Consider the following 22,123-nt stretch of genomic DNA (forward strand, 5'->3'; position numbering starts at 1 on the left):
CCATTTAGGGTATAGTTTATGGGAAAATCCTCAGTTGGTTCCAGCTAGAGCCAGTATAGGTCCAGAATAGCCCCACGAGCTTAACTAGCTGATCAAGATTTTTGTCCTGTTAAAAAAAAATTGAATTGTTTAAATTAGAACGGTATGATCGAATGAGAGCAGGCATAATAAAAATGCAGCTTTGATGAATGCTGCTGTGAGAGACATGGTAAACATTACTGCTTGTAATTAGCTTATTTTCTTTATTTCTTTTTCTTAACGGTTTAATTAATATCGTTAATAAGTGGAAGCAAACCATTTTTCTTGCCCCATTATATGGTATTGAATACTGCATGAAACACCTGAGCTGCAGCTAGAAGAAAATATGATGAGCACAGCATAAGAACGGACAAGGGGTATTAGGTATATGGGACCATATACATATGCATAAAATGAAATAAAGTAAGATCCCGAGAGTAAAATGGATATATATATGTGCCAGCTGGTGAATTCAATGACGACCTCATCATGAAGGCTCTGAGCATGATCGAGGTAAGTGCCGACAAAACGCCATGCCAGCTAAAAATGTGCCATTTTATTAGCTGCATAGAATTAAGTTGCGCAATATGCAGCTATAGATCGGTAAGCCTATAATTTTGATGATCGGCGTAGCGATCCGCAAATGCGCGGTTCGAATGATCACAATTAAAGGTATCGTTCAAGAACTATATCTCTAAGCTCACATCGAGTGCACATAGTAAGTTTGTATAATCATCACTCACATTTCTATTGCAGCAGCTATATTATAGTGTGAAACTGAACGAGATTCGCGCGATCTTTCGGTGAAGATTTGCAAAAAAAAAAAAAAAAAAAAAAAATGTGAATAAAAAGTGAGTATGCTAGCATAAGGAATCTCTTCTGGCCTCCGAAATTAGGTTTTTAGATTCTGTTATCCATTAACCGAGTTTTTGCCTTGCGTTCGCGATGATCGATTGAAGATTTCCCCTATCTTTCTCCCCGTCCTTCTTTCCCTTTGGAAACTTCGCCTATATAAGATCACTCGTGAGTTTCAATAAATTCAGTTGTGAGTAGCGCCTTTGTCCCGTCTTCTGTCTTGTGGTGTGTTTATTTCGGCGCAGTTTTTCACAGTACAAATATGAACCAACTAGCCCAAGAAACGGTATTAATAAAGGAATTTTAAGTTCCCGCTGCTGGCTAGCTACAACGAGTGCAGGGTACACAAGCGGCCGTCTTAGCAGGCGACTTACCTCGGCGACGCTTTCCGCGCAGCCGCCGCGCCGGAGCAAAGTTTTTTTTTTTTTATGTGTTTTTTGCCGATGCCATGACGTCAATGGTCACGTGAAAAGCGGAGGCTCCGCCCCTAGACCGATTTGGTGTGAATGTAGCATCACCCATATGTAGGATGGTAGCGAAGGCTCCATAGACGCCTATACGTACCAAACATGGCGGCTCATGGGCTCCATCGGCCAATGAAAATTGGGGGGCCATGACGTCAAAAGACGTCACGCACACGTTCACTTTGACGCGAATTATAAACAAGTTAAAAAAAAAAAACGCCGCGTTGCATTGACAAGCCTGCATCTTTTGAAGTTTGTTGCCTTTCAGGGCGCGCCAACCTTTGCCATCTAAAAGAACTCGAGTTTCTGTTGTTTACGCCCTTGTTTATAAGCAGTTGCTCCAGCAAAATGAAAGTGGTTGGCAAAGGTGGCGGCATAGAAAGGCAGCAACACTTCCACATAGAGACCACGTATGCAAATTCATAATACAAATAATGCTGCAAGTCATGCAAGTATTTTGGCCATTTACTTTGTCCCGGTCCAGGAACACTGGTGCAACAGGGCAGTCTTGCCCAGTTCGCAACAGAGTGTACCAAGTGAACAATTATGGTTTTCATATTCATGGTTTATTGCATCAACCAATAAAATACAGCAACAAATCACAATGATAAAAATGCATGTCGCAGACAGCACAAACAGTAGCGCTGTTTAAGCGGGCTAATCATCTCAATGATCACAGCCGAGGCATGGAAAAGTCTTGAAGTGCCTGCCACAAAACATCACCAGATAAGAAACATGCATGTACAGAAAACAATGCTATGACAGCTGCAATTGAAATAAAAATGTCATGAATTAGTAGATAGATCAAAACATACGTGGAGCATAGAGCACTGGGATCACTCTTCACATTTAAATTCTTCGGCAGAAAGTATACAGCAGTTTTCAAGGCAATTTCAAGGTTGCACCAGTCCAGACAGCTTTAGCATCAACAAACGTGCTTACTACAGGAGCATTAGAGCATACATTGAGTCTGTGTGCAACCTCCAGATCTGCTCACCGGTGAAAGTCAGCAGGGAAGCGGTAAGACACCGATGGTTGAGTCCACGCTGTCGCAAACGTGCCACAGAGCATCGCTTCCTCACTTTGTGCGGGCTCATCTTGCGATAAAACGCTAAGCGCAATACACTTCTGCAAAAAGACTTCGCACTGCCCGCACGACGAAGGGGACAAAACCAAAAAAAAACTTGGCTGCAGGGGGATATTAAATCTCACCAAACGACGACAGAGCAGCGACCGGCAAGGACGTTGAAATCTTCGCAAAAGGGACATTTTCAGACTTGCGAACTAAATTGCGCTTTCCGGGGCGCACCAAGGCCCGCACCACAGCAGACAGTGATAAGAAACCATTTCGTGCTTTGTCAGCTTCGTTATCTCCGTTGCCTTGGTTACCTCTGGCAGCGCCCTGACCGACGCAGCATCACGGGGATGGGGCGATAAGAGTGTTGCAAGATTTAAAAAAAAAAAAAAAATTAAGAACGTATTTATAAATTACCTTACCTCATTCACAAGCGAAGTTATCAAAATGTCTATTCTTTTTATGTTGACTGATACTTTGAATTTATAGTAGTATAATTTCTTAATCTGAGTGGTTGGCCCCCCGACCTGTGGCTATGCTGCGGTACCGCTGAACCGCTTTTGGGCCCAGCCTTCGCACCTACACTTTGCCATGTACGAACTTCCAAAACCACGTGATGATCAAGGCCGCAGCTGTCCATCAATGACGTCAGGCAGGACCGCGGCAGCTTCGCAGGCGCCGACTAAAGCCGAAGCTGATGTAGTTAAAATGTTCTAGTTCACTGTAGCTGATGAACACAAATGAAATGTTTAATTGTTGCAATAGATATGGACAGATGCTACTCAAGAAGAAATCAATAAATGCCTATCAAAGGAATATCCTTTGGTTTATCTTAGCCCTAATGACTTCCTGACGGGGATTAACGGATTAACCGCGACGTCGGTCACGTCAGGAGTTAGGGGTTGTCACCGTTGTCACTTGGTGGCAATCGGTCAGGGGTCATTTGCGACGTGCTGACATTTGCAGCTTAGTGCTCTCGTCATTTGTGCGGTCCTAATGTCCACTAAGGTACCATCTTCTGTTAATTATTTTCTGCAAACAGCTTAACTCTGTTATCAATACTATTATTCTGTTCTAAAATGCTTTGTGCTTGTACCCCATGAAAAGTAAGCTGGCATGTATAAACTGGCTATGAAGAAAGGAAAGGTGCAGTAACTGACTTTGTTCTGGTAGATGCCTCAACAATGTCACCAGGAAAAGGATTAAGGAGAGAGTCAAAGTAGAAATAAATGCCCTAATAATCGGCTGCAGCACTGATGCACCATAGTGTACAGACAGCTGTCTTTTGCATCCTCCCTTCATCAAAATGCAGCTGCCACTGCCAGGATTTCACCATGCTTCCTTGGCCTTGCTGGTTGAACGCATTGATCACCGAGACGCTGCGACGAATGCAATTTTTAGTGCAATCAGTTGAATATTAACAGAACTATTTTTACCTCTGGTGTTATCAGGAAAAAAAAAAAGGTACAGAATATGTCTTACACAAGGTGGAAATGAACCGTGCTTTGAAGAAGCAAATGAGCTGTCATTGTGGAGGGCAATCCTGCTACCTTGGATCCAACTACTGAGTGCCACAGCTGCAGTGAAACTGATCTTTATTAAGGCAAAAGACTTTAATGGCTCATGCTGTCGTCGACAAAGTGTTTCCCGCTTTTGCGGCGTTCTGATTGGCCGAGGCGGATGCATCCCTGCCATCTGCAATGCCACACTTGAACGTGCTCCAAAGAACACCACGCACAACAGGAGCGATGGTGTACCTGCGCCTTTCCTTTCCTGTAAACCAATTATAATTATATGTAGCACTGCAACGAATGCCGACAAGAGACTAACAATGGGAGGCAAATTATAGGATAGGAAGGGTAGGCTTTCGCCATTTTCCTCTTAAGAGACATCTAAGAGACCCTCTAGCTATTTGTTTGATACATACATAATTTTCACACCATCACTAGCAATAATGATCGTCACTCTGTGAACAAAAACTGCAGTAAAGTACCTTGCAGTAATATGAATATGAAGTACCACTATATTAGGTGCTGAACCACTATTAAGGCACATCACACCCTGTACAGTACAACACAGAGTATCCATTCTTTAACCATGATCACACGTATAGGCAGGCAGTTCACGCATGTGGAATGAGATTTCATCAAATGGAATTAAATGATTATGAAATTGAATTTCACAATAGGAAAACTGCACGAAGTCCTTGCTCAATATTTGTTCCTTCAGAGCAGTGTATTGGACCATAAATATGTCCCCTTGCCCATCAATCAACCTTCCTTGACATTAAAATGCTCTCCCGCCAGAAAATTAGAAAATATTTACATTCGTATCAAGCTATTCTATCAAATGGCTTCATATTAGTGGAACTTGAGTAGATAACCACAATAGTGAATGTATTCTAAGCTCTGTAAATTCGCAATTCGACAAAGTGCTTCATCACTGCTGAAAATATAAGAGGACACACTGTAGTCACTACACATGTGAACAGCAGACACATACAGATGTTTGGCAGATGCTGAAAAATAAAGCATCCCTCAAGTGGAACAACAAGCAATGAGAGGACGCCACACAGTAAGTTTACTTGTAAATACAACAGAACACCATTTAGCCCTCCATGCACACAGGGATTTGTTTTTTCATTTAGGCCAGCCTTTGGCTGCCAAGGCTATCCCGTGCATACTGAACAGATGTGATGTTCCGAAAGGTGGTGAAGCATGGTGTCATGCTTTTAATGAGTGCAGGTAATTAGCATGCACAATGCAATGACATTAAGCAAACTTTTGTATTACTATAAGCAAAAGTTATGCCAGCAGCTGACACCGGGGTGTACAAACGTAGTGAGGACATTACAGCAGAACATTTGTAATAAGACTTTGCAAAACAGTCATAAGATCGAAAATTTCACACAAGGGACGCATTCGTGCAGTAAGAACGCGTGCAACTCAGACAGTCAACATGGTCACGATGAGAGCGAATACCACTGTGTTTGTTCTCACGATGAACACTCTCCTACCCTGCTCAGACTGCTACATAGTGCAATTTTTTAAACATATTTCAGCCATGCAATAAGCTGACAATTTTTTGCAGGTTTTTGGAAAAAAAAATTGGGTTCATTATAAAAGTATATAGGGGATTTCTTTTTCCCACGTGCAATGAAAGCACTGGCTTTCATTTTGTGGCAGTTAGTACAGAGACCGCAAAAACAAGAGGTATGATTGAGACTTTAATTGCATTGTCTATAAAGGGGCTGTTCTAGGTTAACACTGATTTATCGCAAAAACCGTCGCATGATTAGGGGATGCATAATCGAGGTCCCATTGTATACCAGTCAGCTGTACTATGCTCCATTACACTCAAAACTGTGAAGGTGTAGGAAAGATGTGAACAATGAGTACTTCCCTAGCTATTCAAAACTTCATACAGTTGATGCACACCACAAGTATCAAGACTATCGCTACTGCAGATGAATAATGCCCATATTGTGCCCCACTAGCATGAGCAATGATGACTCCGTCAAATACAGCCAAAAATTTATAAAGCACAATATTATAGAAAAACTTAGTACCAATGCAGCCTTTCCATGCAGGCTGGACCAGATATCTACACCCTAATTATAAATGTGCAAACTAAGTGGCACCTTGTTGATACAATTATCTTGAGAATTGATCATTAAAACATATCTGAAAAATATATTATCCAAAACAGGCCTCAAAAAGTCTCCAAAGAGATGCACTTGGCACAGAGGTTTCTTTTCTTACCGCACTTTGAATAATTTGTCATTTTACATAGGACTTTTTGTTTCTCAATGTCCAGAAACAAGCCATTCTGAAGCTCCTAGAATGTAGGAACAAGCTGCACTTTCATTGCTGAACTCCGCACTCATGACAAAGCTTCGAAGAGAGTCTAAAACATAGCGCTCTATCAGGTTTGCCTACAGCTCACTCCAACAGATCTCGTGAAAAGATAAAAATGTAGCTGCGTTATCACTGAACAACAACACACAAAAAACAACGACAGAAGAACAGGGCAGACACTATGTTTCTTCTCCTGTGCGTTTTTATGTTTTTCCTAGCACTGTTCTGCAAGTATGCAATACCAACTTGCCCGCACCTTGCACTTGCGTTATCACTGAGCCGTATCTTGGTAAGCTGCCAAGTCAGTAAAAAAAAAAAAAAATATTTCAAGGGCTAATTACAGCAGGAAGTGATACGACTTATCACTTCCTACTTTAGTTGGCCCTTCAAATTTTTTTTTTTTTTTGCGAGGCAGGTGTGGTTCACTGTCTTGTTATTATTCTATTTCTTTGTCCTTCTCCCCCTCTGCAGAAAGCTTTTGAGAATTGTTCCCCTGCAGATTCATTCTTTATCAGGACCATTTGGAATGCCTCTCCCTTTTCAAGAAAAGTGTGTCTGCACCCAACCCTGCTTTAGGTGCTGACTCATCATCCATCCCACATTGTAGCTTTTCTTGGTACTGCCGCTTTTATTTCTTTTTAAGGCCACAGGATCACTGGTTCCAGGCTGAAAAATATGCACTGAAAAAAAAACTTTTTTCACTCCTTGACCGACTTTTTTCTCACCCATCCTCCCCCTCCCCAGTTTTTCTTCTTCGGAAGCAAAAGCATGTTTAAGCCCCTGCCAATGATGATCACTCTGCCCAGACTGACAAATGTCCACCTGTCGAAATGCTGGCTCGATCTGCATACAGAGGCTTCCCCCACCTCTACCCATGGTTCAGTGCTCTTTCATACCATGAATACAAAGAGAGTTATGTGCCTTGACAATGTCAAACTTCATAAAATTTCAATGCAGAAAATTATGTTTTGGTTGAACTAAACAAAACAAATGGAGAAAGGCATCATGTTTCCAAAACTTGTCACATCTGATCAGTATTGCTGGCTACAAACTGGTTTAAAGGCAGCAGTGAAAAGAACGAGGGCACTCAGAACATCATGTCATGTTCCACCTGTTTTCACAACCATTACAGGATACACTGTCACAGAGCAAGAAATCAAAACGTCACCTGAAACCTATCACATATTGCTTTACATAACGCAAGTAATGAGCAGCACATGATGTATATAAATGCCAGTTATTTCAGACAGATTTCAATGGATGTAGATTTACAATGAGAAATATATTATAATCACGATCGCTTCCGTATTACAGAGGCCAGAAAATCAGCAGCAAGCTCTACATTTGCTGAAGCACCTTTACTATAACAGCATAGAACAGCCAAGGCCAGCCAAGGCATGATTGTTTATGTCTTTGGTGTTTTTTGTTCAAAGAACACAGTTCACACGGTGCAGATCTCGGTGATGTTGCATGACTTTGCGTAACCCTTGTAAAGGTCCACAAAGGTCGTTAGTGGGCAGTGGTGGCCGGGGCAGCCCGGCAGGAGCTGGGGTTGCTCGTTCAGAAAGGTCACGACCTCGTGCCTCTCGTCCGAGCAATTGTACAGGACAAACGCGACGTTAGCGTTGAACGGGCAGAGCAGGCTCGACCGCCATGCCCGGTTTGCCTGGCTGCAGAGGCCGTCAGCCCGCAGCGGTTCTGCGTCGCGGTTTAGACCAAGGCGTGCCACAACCTTCTTGAAGCCACCCGCGTGGGAGAAGAGGAGGACCTTGTTTGGATGGCTGGGATCTTTGGCCATAAGTCTGTGATAAGGAAAAGGTAAGAAAAAAGTGACGATGCAATGATGATGCAATTCCACGCAATGCAGATGGGCTGCCATATATGTTTAGAGCAAGGAACAGCTGAACTCCTTGGAAACGGAGCGAACTGTTCCATTTCAACAGGTGTGAAAGCTGAATGTACAAGAAACTACACAGACCAAACAGAGATGACACTAACCATCAATTAAAATTCATTTCACGCACACCTGGAGCCATTCATTTTTGAGTTTTACATGTTCTTTTATATTCATGGTTATTTTAGATGAAAAAAGAGATCATAAACACTAATATCTTGTCAGCCATGCATAACTCCATTTCTGCATACAAGCTGAGATAGGCTGCTCACACAATTGAAATCTGTTCAAAAGCTACATGTGTTTATCCTTGAATTTCTGACAATTTTATTTCGGCTTCGTTAGCATCCGTACCTGCAGCACTACACTGTCGAAGATTTTGACATACCCCTACCTGCCTAGCAACAGTTAGTGTTTCAATTAATGAGGCCAATATGCCACCATATCAACACCGTAATTATGAAAGCTCATTTCTGAAAGATGCTATTCGAAATCACCGTGACAGAGATCTGATGAAAAGTCCTTAAAAAAGGCCTAAATTACATCACCACTAAATAATAACCCACAAAACCTTCCAAACATGGATTTACTATAGCTGTTGGTATTTCTGGAATAATTTGAACCAGCTCAAAAATAGCAGCCACTTGACAATCAAAATTAGCTTAGATAATTTTTTCAATATAATCTCACTGTCAGGGAATAAGTATGACGTTAAAAAAAATGCAATAAGCAACAGATTTCACACGAAAGCGAGAAATCTTCATAAATGTTAAGAAAGACAGGGTTTTATGTGTACCAGGTCCCTTCCTACCAGCCTAGTTGTCAAAAAAAAAAAAAGGTTTGGTTCACAATTTTAACCTTTACAGAGCAATTAAGAAAAGTATACAATTTATGCTTGCTCACTTGTACACTTTAAACTTGTTCATTTGTACTCTTTGGACGCATATTATGTTGCATGCTCAGATGTTACTGTTAAGCCCACTTGAGGTTAAAGGAATTTAGAACGTAATGATTTGCGCTAGAAATGGCCGCGCCTATGAAAGGTGCTTACAATCTAAGTCCAAGCATCCACAAACACAAATTTGGAGAAGAGCTCCAACCACTGTTGCGGCAAAGCGACGTGCACCAGGGCACCAGACACTTCGCTGGTCTATGCAGCATGAATAGAGCTATCTTAATTACGCAGTCAGTAAACTTATAAGATAGGGACCAAAACATTTGCTGCTGTGCAGGGCCTGGAGTCTTCAGGCCTATGTGACAGCTTTAGCCCCGACCGCAACCAAACCACATCGTCTTTAAACAAAAATTGATGAAAGCAATTATTTAAATGAATGTTTCCCAAAGCACTGCACATAAAGGCCACCATTGAAAGCTCCAGCTACAGCAAATGTTGCATCATCTCTGCCCATCGCGAGCCACTTTGCCGCAGCAGTTTGGAACAGGCAGCCCTCTGCCATTCCGTTCCCCACAGAGCTGCTATAGAAGCTTACACCAGTGGAGAGTGTAGTCTGCTACAGAAGTGCAGCGTTCCACTGTACTTCTGAACAGTGCTGCAGGCGTTGTTTACGCTTCGTGGCGTCATTAACTAGATTGTTAAAACAACAGGAAGGCACAAGACAAGATAAAAGGAAGCTGCAGGACACCTGTGCAGGACACCTGTAGCTTCCTTTTATCTTGTCTTGTGACTTCCTGTTCGCACTGTTTTTATTAACAATGGATGTTTACCAACTCGCCCAACAAGGTATCCTGGTAAGTCATTAACTAGACTTTGTTAGTCTACAAACTCAAGCCCCGTGACAGCACCAGCAATCGCAGCTCAGGAAAAGGTGGCTATATGCAATTACAATTCGCTCCAGGCAGAACAGCCACTTTCGTGTGAGTACATTTCACCATTTAGATTAATGCCTGTGCATATTCATATACACGCACACTGCCGCATTTCGCAACACTTTAGGGTGACCTGATCTAGCCACTCGCATTAGTGCAAAGGACTGTGGGCCTTATAAAGGATGCTACCTTGGCGCTTCTGACAGGTTCTTGCATCCTTTAACTGAAAACTACAGATGATGCTTTCTTCAGATTTTCTCTGAGATGGCTAATTTGCTCCTGATTTTGCCCTGGAACTACGGCAGCACATGAACGAGCCTCTTTTGAACAGAGGTGGCGAGGCACACTTTTTTTCATGAGTTATAGAGCACTTTTTCTCTTAAGGGCCTTTGATGATTTCGAACATAAACCTCTTTAATCATCAAAAATTAGCAATGGCTGTGGAGTACAGTCCCTCCACTGTAGGAGATGCAACCCATGCAAGCCTTGCATGGAATCACCTCTACCTCTCTTAGCGAAGTAATTGTCAGACCCATGAGCAATGTCAGTATTAGTTGTCTGCGGGCAGACACTATGCAGCTCATATCTTCACTAACTGTGATATGTTTAGTAGTAGTACAGTCTAATCCACTTATAACGACACCACATATAACAATATAACACTTAAAAGGCTCAAATTCTTAGGATTTATCAGTTTTCCTATCTCCTATGTAAAAATGAATCATATATAATGATTGATTATCAGTAGAACATCGGATAAAACAATACCTTTCTGCCACTCGGAAGATTTTACCACGATAATTTGTCTAATTTCTTTTTTTAAAGAATACAATACTAAGAAGAGAAGGACGTGAAAATGACACAAGGACTGCTAACAGACCGGCGTGGATAAAACGAGAGGGGGCATTGCACGCGGTTAGTAAGTGAGCGCTGTCATCGCAGTCGATGCCTGTCCCGCAGTCGTATCACCACTGCCCAACTGTGCGTCCGTGGAAGATGGCACCAATAAAGAGGACGGCAATAGCTTTTGAGGTGAAACAGCAGACTCACCGAGATTTCCGGCAGGGTTTCAAGTTTGCATTCTAAGATTTTACGTCCTGCAGTTCATCCAGTCGCTGATCGGTTTGGTGCACGCTAAAGAACTGCTGCAAGCGTACGCACAACTGGAAGCTATGCTCGTGATAATTGTCAAATGTGTCAAATTTCAGCTGCTGCTTAAGCGAGCGCAAATTTCAGACTTTTAAAGCATGCTGAAGTCATATTATGGTAGTTTCTGTAGCCTGTAATAGAGTGTTAAGTGCTCTTTAAGATGATACACATTTTTTGATCCAATTCACTCACTGCTGGGAAATAGGCAAGCCTGCATGCATGCATGCATGGAAAAAAAACGTGCCTGCTCTTTCATTTTTATTATTTTTTTTTTCACCACTCCAGATATGACGATAATTGGATATAATGATTGGATTTTCCGGTTTCCTAAATACTGTTATAAGTGGACTGCACTTGCTAATGGCTTGAAAAAAAAACAACAAGATCCTAAGGTAGCTGTCTACTTCATCTTCAAGAGCTGCCAATCTCAAGTGCTGAGGTAAAGCGTTTTCCTTCACCAGCTGATTAAAATCTAATCAACTGATATTCATAACATCCTCCACAGTGTCACCATGTGTTGCTGCTGCATGTCTTCAAACACTTGTTCTTCTTTTTTTTTACAGATTTTTGCAGTTTGTGATTAGACAAAAAGTACAAAGGAAGATTAGGAAATATGTAAGGAACTACTATGTCACTCCATAAGGACTGTGTCGCCAGCTAGATTTCGGCCACTTCTTCGTTGGTTGCATGTTGACATGGTTTAACAATATCCCATTCCTGAAAGTGTGTGTTGTACATTCTGCATGTTGTTGCCAAAACTTGGTCCGTATGGGATATCGCTCTCTCCCACTTTGCAATAAGAAGTGGATCAGGCAGTGGTCAGAGGTGTCTCTCCCTGTTATGCCAGCACAAAATACGTTGGCATGTATACTGCATAAACCAAAATATAGGTCGAGTTTTTTTCTAAAAAAAAAGCAGGCTAAAGTCGCCCCTCATCTTATATAGCTGTTTTTAGCAAAATTTCAGACACAGTCTGGCAACAAGTGGCATGCCTGCTCGTGGACTGTATTGAATCCTGCAGTTGCTAGCATTTCTTTTCTGGCCCAGGCGAATTCATCTTCGTGTGCGCTCTTTCGTTCGACCTATGAGAGTATAAAATGCCTCTTTAGCAATGAATGTGGAGGCAGTTTACAGTGGCTTTCCAAAAAAAGTGATGTTCGCCGAAGCGAACAGCAACATGGCCGCTCTCTCAGCAACAGTTCGGCGTGCGATGCCGCGGACAAGATCAGCTGTTCGCATGCAGCCTTCAAGAAATGCTGCGTGAGCAACACGCTTGATGCAACTAGATGATACACTGGGAGGTGGCGAGCAGCAAAGAGTCATCTTCTGACGATGCTGCTGAAAGTTTGGAGTGGAGTGAGATTGTAGCTCCGGTAATGCAGGGACACAGCCGATGTAAATATATGCGGCTTCTACACTTCTTTTTCTGGTTTTAATTTTATTTTTTCACTTCACGTTAAGGGTGTCGACCTATAATATGGTTTATACGGTAAACAACAGACACCACTCTTTATCTAATAGCAATTAGTATTTTCAAAATTCTGCGCTCAAGAATCAATGTCCAGCAGCCCAGGCTACTCGCAGTCATCGATTATCAGGACCCATAGCCAGTACCCACACTGAAAAAGCGACTGCAGGGTAACTTGCACACTACACTCGACAATGTACACATGTTGACTGAGGAAAACAGGATATATTAGAACACCCACAAAACTTCAAATAAATAAGCAATTGCCGTGTTGTTGTATCGGGCCTCATTGGTGTTTTATCAGGCCTCATTGGGAGGCACATTTTCTTAGCTATAGAGTCTGTTTCGTTTTAGCTTCCTTGCATACTACATGCTTTGAATTCGAACCTGCAACCCATGCTTTGTACTTTGATGTGCGAATGGCCTGATGCAAAATGAAGTCCTTTCTTTTTTTTTTCTCCAAGATCAGCAGAGTCCACCAAAACGCAAACTGAGAAATATGCAAAAGATTTATCTGCACACGTCATAGACACCCAACCACTTCTTCGTAGGATTCATGCATTAGCTTTGGTTTGTGGGGTTTAACGTCCCAAAGCAACTCAGGCTATGAGAGATGCCATTCATGCATTAGCTAGAGATAGGTATGTAACTCTGGAATTCAATGAGATGTTACGAAATAATTTAGACAATATCAGCAACTGAATTTTGAATCTGATACTTTTAAATCTGAAAATCTATCTTTCGAAGTCATCAACCTTTTACGCAAGGCATCAACACCAAAATGCCTGTCCCGACTCCCTGAGCATCATGTATGGAGACAGCGGCGGATCGCTGACGTCACTATACGACACAGATAGGTCATAAGCTAGCATTTTTACTGCGCTGGTCTAGTCAGGTGTTTGTTCATTCCTAATAGACCAGTGAGCACCAAGTGCCGCTCGGCAGCTGCTCACACAATGTCAAAAATGCAGGCAGCCACTCAAAAATAACATTAATAATGACTGCATACTAGGCTGACCTTGTCTTATGAATGCAAATTTGGTATTCTAAATATTTTCGGATTTTTTTCAGTATCCTTTTAAAGGGATCAAGAAATGACCAAAATTTGTTGCAAAATTACGGCAGACAAGAAAAGATTTTGCCTTGTATTAAGAACTGAGCTATACAATAACGATTGAAAGTTTTATCACATAACAAGAGCTGAAGTGCCGCGCTGCAACCTTTCATTCACAGGCGTATGCCACCACATGACTGCATTGTGGTAGAATACTATATGTTGCTAACTGGATAATGATTTCTACTTCCAGAAATATTTGTTACACTTTATTTTAACTTCATCATCATCAGCTGGACTACACCCACTGCAAGGCGAGGGTCTCTCCCATACTCCTCCAATTAACCCGGTCCTGTGCTAGCTGCATCCACTTGACCCCTGTGAACTTCTTAACCTCATCCGCCCATCTAACTTTCTGCTGCTCCCTGCTATGCTTTCCTTCCCTTGGTATCCAATCTGTTACCCCTTACCGACCCTCGGTTATCTTCTCTTCGCACTACATGTCCTGCCCATGCCCATTTCTTCTTCTTGATTTTCATTAGAATGTCATTAATTCGTGATATTTCACTCTACATTCGTCCTATTGCTTAACAAGCAGAATTTCACTGCTCTTGCTGATCACGGTTTCCAAATACATAAAGATGGGTGCACTAAGTGAAGAATTTGTGGTAGCAAACTACTAAAGTGCTTTTAACAATCACTGCAGAATCAGGTACATTGGACACCATGTTTTCTTGCTGTGCAAGAAAAAAAATTAGAGCTTTGGTCCTTTTAAACGCCTACATGCTCTCTCCACGCAAAAGCTGCAAACCATTGAAACGAAGAAAGGAAAGTGGCCTCGCTTGGTACCAGGAACATTTGCATGTCTGGGTGGCACACACCTAACACCTTACAAAAAAACGAGCTTGCTTCGCACACAGCTAGACACCTATTAAGGTGCATCATCTCATGCCAATTGCTGTGAGAACTGTACTCGGCCTTATGTCCAAGCCACGACAGCCGGCAGTGTAGGCTTCGTTTTAGGAAAACATTTTGCACCAAATTAATCATGCTGCGGTGACACTCGACTCTGCACTTTCAGCATTAGCACAGCTGCCATTGTAGTGCAGTAAACCTCGACGCAGTTCACGCAGCTCTTGGCACGCATATAAAACACAGTCATTACTTGAGATTTCGTAAGAGAAGCCAGAATGAGGAACTCACTCAAGCCTGTCGACAAGCTCCTGGATGACTGGGCATGCCTGGGCGTAGTTGCGCTCGCGCCCATAGGCGTCCTTATAGTAGTCGTCGAGGTCGTCCTTGAACTCAATGGCCTTCAGGTCTTCCTCGGTGAACACCGCACACCATGGAGATTGGTCGTAAATGGCGTACTCAAACGAGCACGAGCGCAGCAGCATCTTCAGGTCACCTGCGGGCAGTGATCAGCGTGAGGTGCTTTAGTGGCAGCCTCCTGTTTCAAATGATAAATTACTGAAGGCTGTCATAAAATCAATGCATATTTGAAAAGTCAGCGCAAGAGCTGAAAAAAAAACAAGTACCGCTGGCTATGTGTGGAGAGTGCGTAGCCTTGCACGCATCGCTGCATGCACTAAGCGATGCGCTCTCCACAATCGCTCGGACAGCCACATCATAACCCTGCAGTCGCTGGACTGCCCCAGAGTTGCCAGAGTGCCTGTTGAACAATGTGGTCTTTATTGTTGACAGAGAAGCCTGTGAAGTGTATTGCTGACAGGCTTCTCTCTGCGTCAGAGCCTCTTCTTAGTTGAGCTTTGCATGCTTTGCACAGCTTTGATCAACACTATGTATGCCTTCTGTGTGTTTTGTGAAGTTCCTCTGCATAGTCTTTCGCTGTACAATGCTTGTTTCATTTGTTAACCTTTGGCTCCAGCCCATTATCTGGCTTGCAGCCTGTGAAAACTGACCAACCCCCTTTGTGACTTGATAGCTGGATTCTGACTGAGAGTGTGATGCAAGTGAAGGGCGTCCGTTGTAAGATTGGAACCTCCACACGCTCTAAAGATGTCAGAGTGTGTGTACAGCGACAACTGGAGCATTTAATGAACGGCGACAAAGGCATATGCCACTAAAGTAAGGAGCAGTAATAAAGGGTTACCATGGATCCGCAGCCTGCAAAGTATAGTAACTTGGCACATTAATAAGTCGGATTACAGAGTGCACAGGAATCCCTTAGACATACTACATACATGCCAGTAACATCAGCTTCATTGGAGCTGAATCTTTTTCCATCTTCACATGGTACCAATGTGCCTTATGCAGCAACACTCCTGATGGTGAAAAAGACCCAAAGATCACCATCCTTGTTCAGATTTTAATGTCGAGGTGTGCAAAGTAAAGCAAAAGTGATTTATCCACTACGTGCCTTGCTGCCGTGATAGATCGTCACTTTTTCTGCACACAAGTTTCATGCAAGGAATAGGCCCGAGTTAAGCCACTACAAAGATGACTACAGTGATGCAGGTAAGTCTGTTTCCCCGTTCCACAACACAAGGAGTTTATCTGAAGTCTACAGAATTCTTACCGCTAGACAGAGAGGAAACCCTCTGGACTTTCCCCACACATAGTCAAGCTTTTGCTGAACTATACACAAACGTGCAGCAGTACTTAATGAAGTTAAGGTTTCGTTAGCTGTGTATGCCAAGTTTGTTACTCCTTTGCCTTATGCCCCACAAAGCCTTCAATCCTTGGACGTTAAAGATGTGGCGATTATTTTAACACTGCAGCCTTGCATTTCAGCAACAAACCAAAAATGTTTTACCAAAAATTTTTTTCACTACTAGGATTTAATTCTATTTTCCGAAAGATGAAAGCCTCCCTTAACTTTATCTCCGATGGATACGAATGAAACAGATCATATAGTCCTTGAAAATCTTACATTAACCCATTTCAGCAGTCACAGTGAGTTAGTTATAGTTATCCGTTACCCTGATATGCTACTGCGTGCCCCCAGCGTGCACACACTGACTGCTCCCTACGCAGCTTGAGCGCATGCCACCACAAAGCATGTGGCACCATCTGGTGACGATCTGCACACGTGCCGTGGCATGTTGCTGCTGAAGCAGATGATGGTAGAGGACTGCAATGTGCTATAACTCTTTAATAGCAATGTCACGCTCACTGAAGGACTCGGGTCTCCCCCAAATGACTTCAGCCTTAATCTGCATTGGACGAGCAGTAGCCGACCGATCCAAACAAATCCTTTAATTCAATCTCCACATCCCTGTGGCGCCCCCCTACATTTCAGCTTCAATTTTACGTTTTACTACGGACAAATTTGTCACAAGTGTGCCCAGCACTAGCCCTCAGAAACTAAAAACTGTGCATAGAGCTTTCTGATACTACCTGATACAGACACACTTTTCCTTCCAGGCTCGCTTGCCAATATTATGCCACTTCACACCCCTTTTCTACTATGCCATGTATGAGCCAAGGTCAACCTGACAGGCCGCCTGACCTTCAACGAGCCAGAGGTCACAATGAGGTTGTATAGCTTAACCGTGGTACCACCTACGGTGTACCAGCACTTGACCTTTGATATTTGACAGTAGATACAGTGCCTCATTTTCCCTTTTGTAGTTGGCAACATCCTTGACTGCATGGTCTCGGCAATTTAATTGCTGCAAAACCATTTGCAAACCTAAGCCTAACCAAACAAAATGACACTCTCGCTTCGCCAAACTAGGGCTCAGCTGCTTCTTTTTTTTTACATGCCATCAAGAAAATCATCATTATTGCCGTATTCCTCATTCTAAAAACAAGGGCATTCAGAATATTCTTTGTCACCGTCCCAGCAATCTGTGACCCCATCTGTATCATGTTGCATCACATCCTAGTGCACAGTGGGAAGTCGTGACATTCAGGACAGCAGCCTCTCAGTAACTGTAAGGACATGTGTTGGCAAAACAAAATAACAGCGCTGATTGATCTCTATTTTAAACCAAATAAAACAGAGGGCATGAAAAGATACGATGAGTACACTCATTGTCAGCCAAAAATGAATGTAGTCTTACGAAGAGCATCATTTGTCGAAGTCCGCCGAGGTTGAGGGTGCAAGTGTCTATGCGGTTTATACTAGGGTAAACTAGGTCAAATCTTGTTACTACAAACACCACATTAACGAATTTTTTAAAAATCCCCAGCCAATGCCTTATTTTTCAGTGCAAAAATGTAAAAATATTTTAGAATTACAAATTTCTACATAGCATATATTTCAGAATATTGTATGCATTAAATTTTTTCTTCTTCTGTAATCTAGGAATATCAGTATTACAAATACGGCTAAAATTAACAGCGCCACAGTTCATAACTCTCGCGTGAAATAGAAGCCACCATTTCTGTGTGTATGGCCTGTGGGCTGCAGCTATCATCATCAGCACATCTAGCGCCAGATCCTAACGCCACCACCAAGCTGTGGTTTAATATGCACTAGCCAGCAAGCCTAGCTGCCTGAGGCCTGCCTTTCTTTGTGTTGTGTGTCGTTCGCAGGTCGGGCATTCGTAATCGTGCCATTCGCGCGTGCGGGAAGGTTTTTTTTTTTTTTTTTTTTTGTGGTATAACGAATCATGCAAGACCGCATGGTTCATTATACCGAGATTTGACTATATCTGCTCTTACCCCTGGTGACGTTGAAGCCCAAGCGCCAGGAGAGCCTGTCCAAGAGCCGCTGCATGTAGGGCCCTTTCTCATACTCTTCCTCCGCTGCGGGGGTGCCTTCTTTGTCCTGCAAACGGAGAGGTGAGAGTGGAGCGTTGCATCTCATTTCCTCATATTTTCTTCAACCATCAGTGGCAGAGTCGGTTATGCAATTAAAGCAAGCATGTTATAGTTACTGTGACCAAGCTGCAAACAGTTGTTCATGTTCGGAATTCCAGTTTTTGCCAGGCATGAAGATTTTGCTTCCCTTGGAAAAACTTGAAGCTCTAACTCTGGTTGGCATTTGCTCAGGGTGATTGTGACTGGGCCCACATAAAGAGGTAATTAAAAAAAAAAGGATTCCTGGAGAACATGACACGAATGCATATTGAGGAAGCCAACTGGTTCCTTTGTAAAGCGTGACCATTATCCTTGGTGCAGCCGAGGCTACTATGTGCGTGCATATATGATTCAAAGGCTGCAAGTTGTGTATTTTCTGCAGCTTGCGTCACTACCTTTTGCAAAACATTGTTACCACTTTAATAACTGCCAGCATCCACACATATAAGTACAAGGGTGAAGACATAATCATATTTATTCGCTTAGGAAATCAATTTGTTACACACAGTGGAAGTCACAGTTCTGTAAACCCCACCGGGGTGGCGCAGTGGTTAGGGCGCTCGACTACTGTTCCCAAGGATGTGGGTTCGAATCCCGGCCTCAGCGGCCGCTTTTCGATGGAGGCGAAAAATAAGGCGCCCGTGTGCTGTGCTTTGTCAGTGCATGTTAAAGAACCCCAGGTGGTCGAAATTTCCGGAGTCCTCCACTAAGGCATCTCACATAGCCTGAGTCGCTTTGGGACGTTCAAACCCACAAAACAAACCAAACAGTTCTGTAAAGTTAAATTTTCACAGGTTTCAATGACTACTAGAGGGAAAAATCGTGTTTTCTATTTTTAATTTTCCCATCTTATTTCCACTGATCAGACATTCAATATTTGAAGGCATTTTTTTCCCATATTCATATTCGATTCATATTTGTAAATTTCAGTATTTACACACCCTTACTAATCATATAATTTTTTGAGCAGTTGTAAAACCATAAACTGGCTTCCTGAAGCTCAATACCATGCCATGCCCCTTAACTAACAATGATTTTCTTTCATTAAAACCCTGTAAATTACAACCAGTGTCCCGCTACGCACATAAACTATTGCCATAAAAAGCATACGTGCTGTCATGCAGCATCGATAATCAACACAACAATGAAGAAGGTGCAGGCCATAATCACCTTGATGAGTTTACTGCACTCCTTGTGAAACTGCAGCAGGTCATCCTGAGGACTGAGGAAGTTCCTAGCCACCTCAGAGAACTCTGCAAAGCGACATTTGCAAAGTGTAGTGCACTGTAACAATGTAGTGCACCGTGAGGAATGCTCGCCTCACAGTGGTAACCACTGCCAGTGAACAATAAAAGCGGCACACATAGGAATAAGCAAAAAAAAAAAAAGAGATTACCCACCCTGACGTGTGAGGAGACCCCTGAGAAAGGCCTCAGCAGTCTCCTGCGTGCGGACACGACTTGTGAAGCCCACAACATAGTCATTTGCCTTGAATGTCTTGAAGAGGTCTGGAAACCGAGTCCGGAAACGCTTGGCTGCGAACAGAAATAACACAGCTACAATGACAAGTTTAAAAAAATTCGTAGTAGTGTAGACGCAAAAGGATTCACAACATTATTCGTCACTACTTCCAGGTTAGTGAACGACACAGGCTTTTGATGCCAGATTAATTCTTAAACCGAACAACTTGGAACAAGCCAAAAAAAAATATATATATATATATACATTTTAGACAACGAAGATTAATATAAAAGAATAGTTCAATCTACGCTGCACTGCGTAGTGACTACATTTTGTGGCAGAAAACAACCCCATTATATATTTCCTTCTCCTCGACTTCACTCCTCTTCATTACCACCTTACCACTTACCACTTTTTTATTAGCCCCCCACTAGGGCTCCTCTTTCTCTCTTTCCCCTTTTACTCCCACCTTCCTCCCTTCCATTACTGCATGGTTCAGGTGCTCACAGTACAAGTGTGACAGATACTGCATCTTTCCTTTCCTGTGAACCACTTACAGTAGAACCCCGCTATAGTAAACTTGGATATAGTAGAAACTCGGACATAGTAAAGTGAAACTGAAGTCCCAGTTCATCTTCCATAGACAATGTACATTTTTCCCCCTTTATAGTAAATACATTTTCGGTAAAAATCGGTTATAGTAAAGTGCGCTTGGCCGTGGCGACGACTCCCACAATATGACATCGCCGCCTGCGCACTACCTAGAATCGCAAGGAAAAGATTTTTGTATTTGAAAACAGAAAAATAATATGGAGTGTCCTTTTGAGTGGCTTTATCACCAGGTTTAGCAGCATTCAGGAGACGCCTACTTTACGGAGACCTTGTAACAGTGAGGGAAAGAATGCAGCGTGTAGGAAAAAAAATAAGTAAAGCTGTTTACAAACATGGAAAGGAAGCACCGAGGTCCGTTCAGAAAGTAAGGGAGAGTAAAATTGCAGCAAGAAATAGGGAAGGGGAAGAAACAGGCTAATATTCACAGCACTGCGCAGCACGAAGCATGAGGCAGCGGAGGCAAGAAGTGGAGGTGCAGTGCGTGCGGTCTTGCAGCACTTAACTGCCATTATTTATCATTTATTGCCTTTTAAAAGACCGAAATGGCAAAAAGTGACACCGTGTTCATGCAAGGCTTTGTTTTTCACATGAAATCACACTTAGTTGTATTCGAAGCCACAGTGTCCTCGTGCATACTTCCACAAGATGTAAAAAATTTTTATAAATGGGAAAAATTGCACAAAGAGATGATAAGAGAGAGAGATGGAAGGCATTTCAGTTTTTTTCATTAAGCAACAAGACGTGTTCGGTAAGTGCCCATTTAGCTACCAAAAAGCATCTTCAGGACCATGTCATCACCAACAACTGATACAGTAAAGACCCTGATATAGTATAGATTTTTGCTGGTCCCAGTGACTTTACTATAAACGGGTTCTACAGTATTATTATTAACAACGTCACTGTCATGTTCCCGCCTGTGAATATGACGAGCCATCTACTTCCACGGGATGATGGAATCATTCGAATTGTAAGACACCACTTTAAGGAGCTTTTAGGGGGATGACTTCTCATGAAGATTAATGGAAAAGATGAGAATCTGTGGATTAGCGTGCCTTCTATTTTGTGGACATTTCTTGGGACAGTGTGACACCGAGCACCATCGGAAAGGGCTTTTGGAGATATGGATTAAGGACACCATTATTCGCACCACTGATTGAGGAAGAGTTCAATGAGGATTTAACCACTAAAGGCTCGGAAGGGCACTGGATATTCAACTTCCTATACTTATAGCTTCATCAGCACTAATAGTGATGTTGTGACCTGTGGGTTGACGACCACTGCAGATTTAACAGGTGAAACTAATGACCTGCTATCACCTGGACGCTGTGAAGGAGAAAGTGACCCACTGTCATCGTCGGCAGAAACCCTAAATGCCTGATGTTTTCATCTGGCAGCGCATGAGCGATGAAACTGCAGCATGGTTTTATGCTTTTCAGGCTGACCTCATCGACAAAATAGTCAAACTAAGGAAACTGCAGATATATTACTGTAATTTTTGGCCAGAGATAATTGTGCAAAATAAAACTCACTTTGCATACCCACAATCAACTTGGCTTGTTTTGGATCATATGAATATTTTTTGGGGTGCCGAAGAATTCGTATCATTAAGATTCTACTGT

At 42.6% G+C, this 22,123-nt stretch overlaps 1 protein-coding gene across 2 annotated transcripts in view; it reads right to left on the reverse strand.

Annotated features, from left to right (window-relative positions):
- Positions 1-1,952: 1,952 nt before the first annotated feature.
- Positions 1,953-22,123, reverse strand: part of LOC146189236 (multiple inositol polyphosphate phosphatase 1-like) — a 74,159-nt gene continuing 53,988 nt past the window's right edge. The window contains exons 6-10 of one of the 2 annotated variants that reach the window (XM_084604133.1): positions 19,832-19,966; positions 19,602-19,684; positions 18,294-18,399; positions 14,865-15,069; positions 1,953-8,071 (exon numbers count right to left, since the gene is read on the reverse strand). In XM_084604133.1, the coding sequence (XP_084460259.1) occupies positions 7,711-8,071; positions 14,865-15,069; positions 18,294-18,399; positions 19,602-19,684; positions 19,832-19,966 (890 nt within the window). In that variant the 3' untranslated portion in view covers positions 1,953-7,710. The remainder of the gene's footprint in view (positions 8,072-14,864; positions 15,070-18,293; positions 18,400-19,601; positions 19,685-19,831; positions 19,967-22,123) is intronic. The other variant, XM_084604132.1, reaches the window with a different exon arrangement.

The sequence above is a fragment of the Amblyomma maculatum genome, chromosome 5 (genome assembly GCF_055883805.1).
Source record: "Amblyomma maculatum isolate TAMU_Amacu chromosome 5, ASM5588380v1, whole genome shotgun sequence".
In the NCBI taxonomy this organism is placed as follows: Eukaryota; Metazoa; Arthropoda; class Arachnida; order Ixodida; family Ixodidae; genus Amblyomma; species Amblyomma maculatum.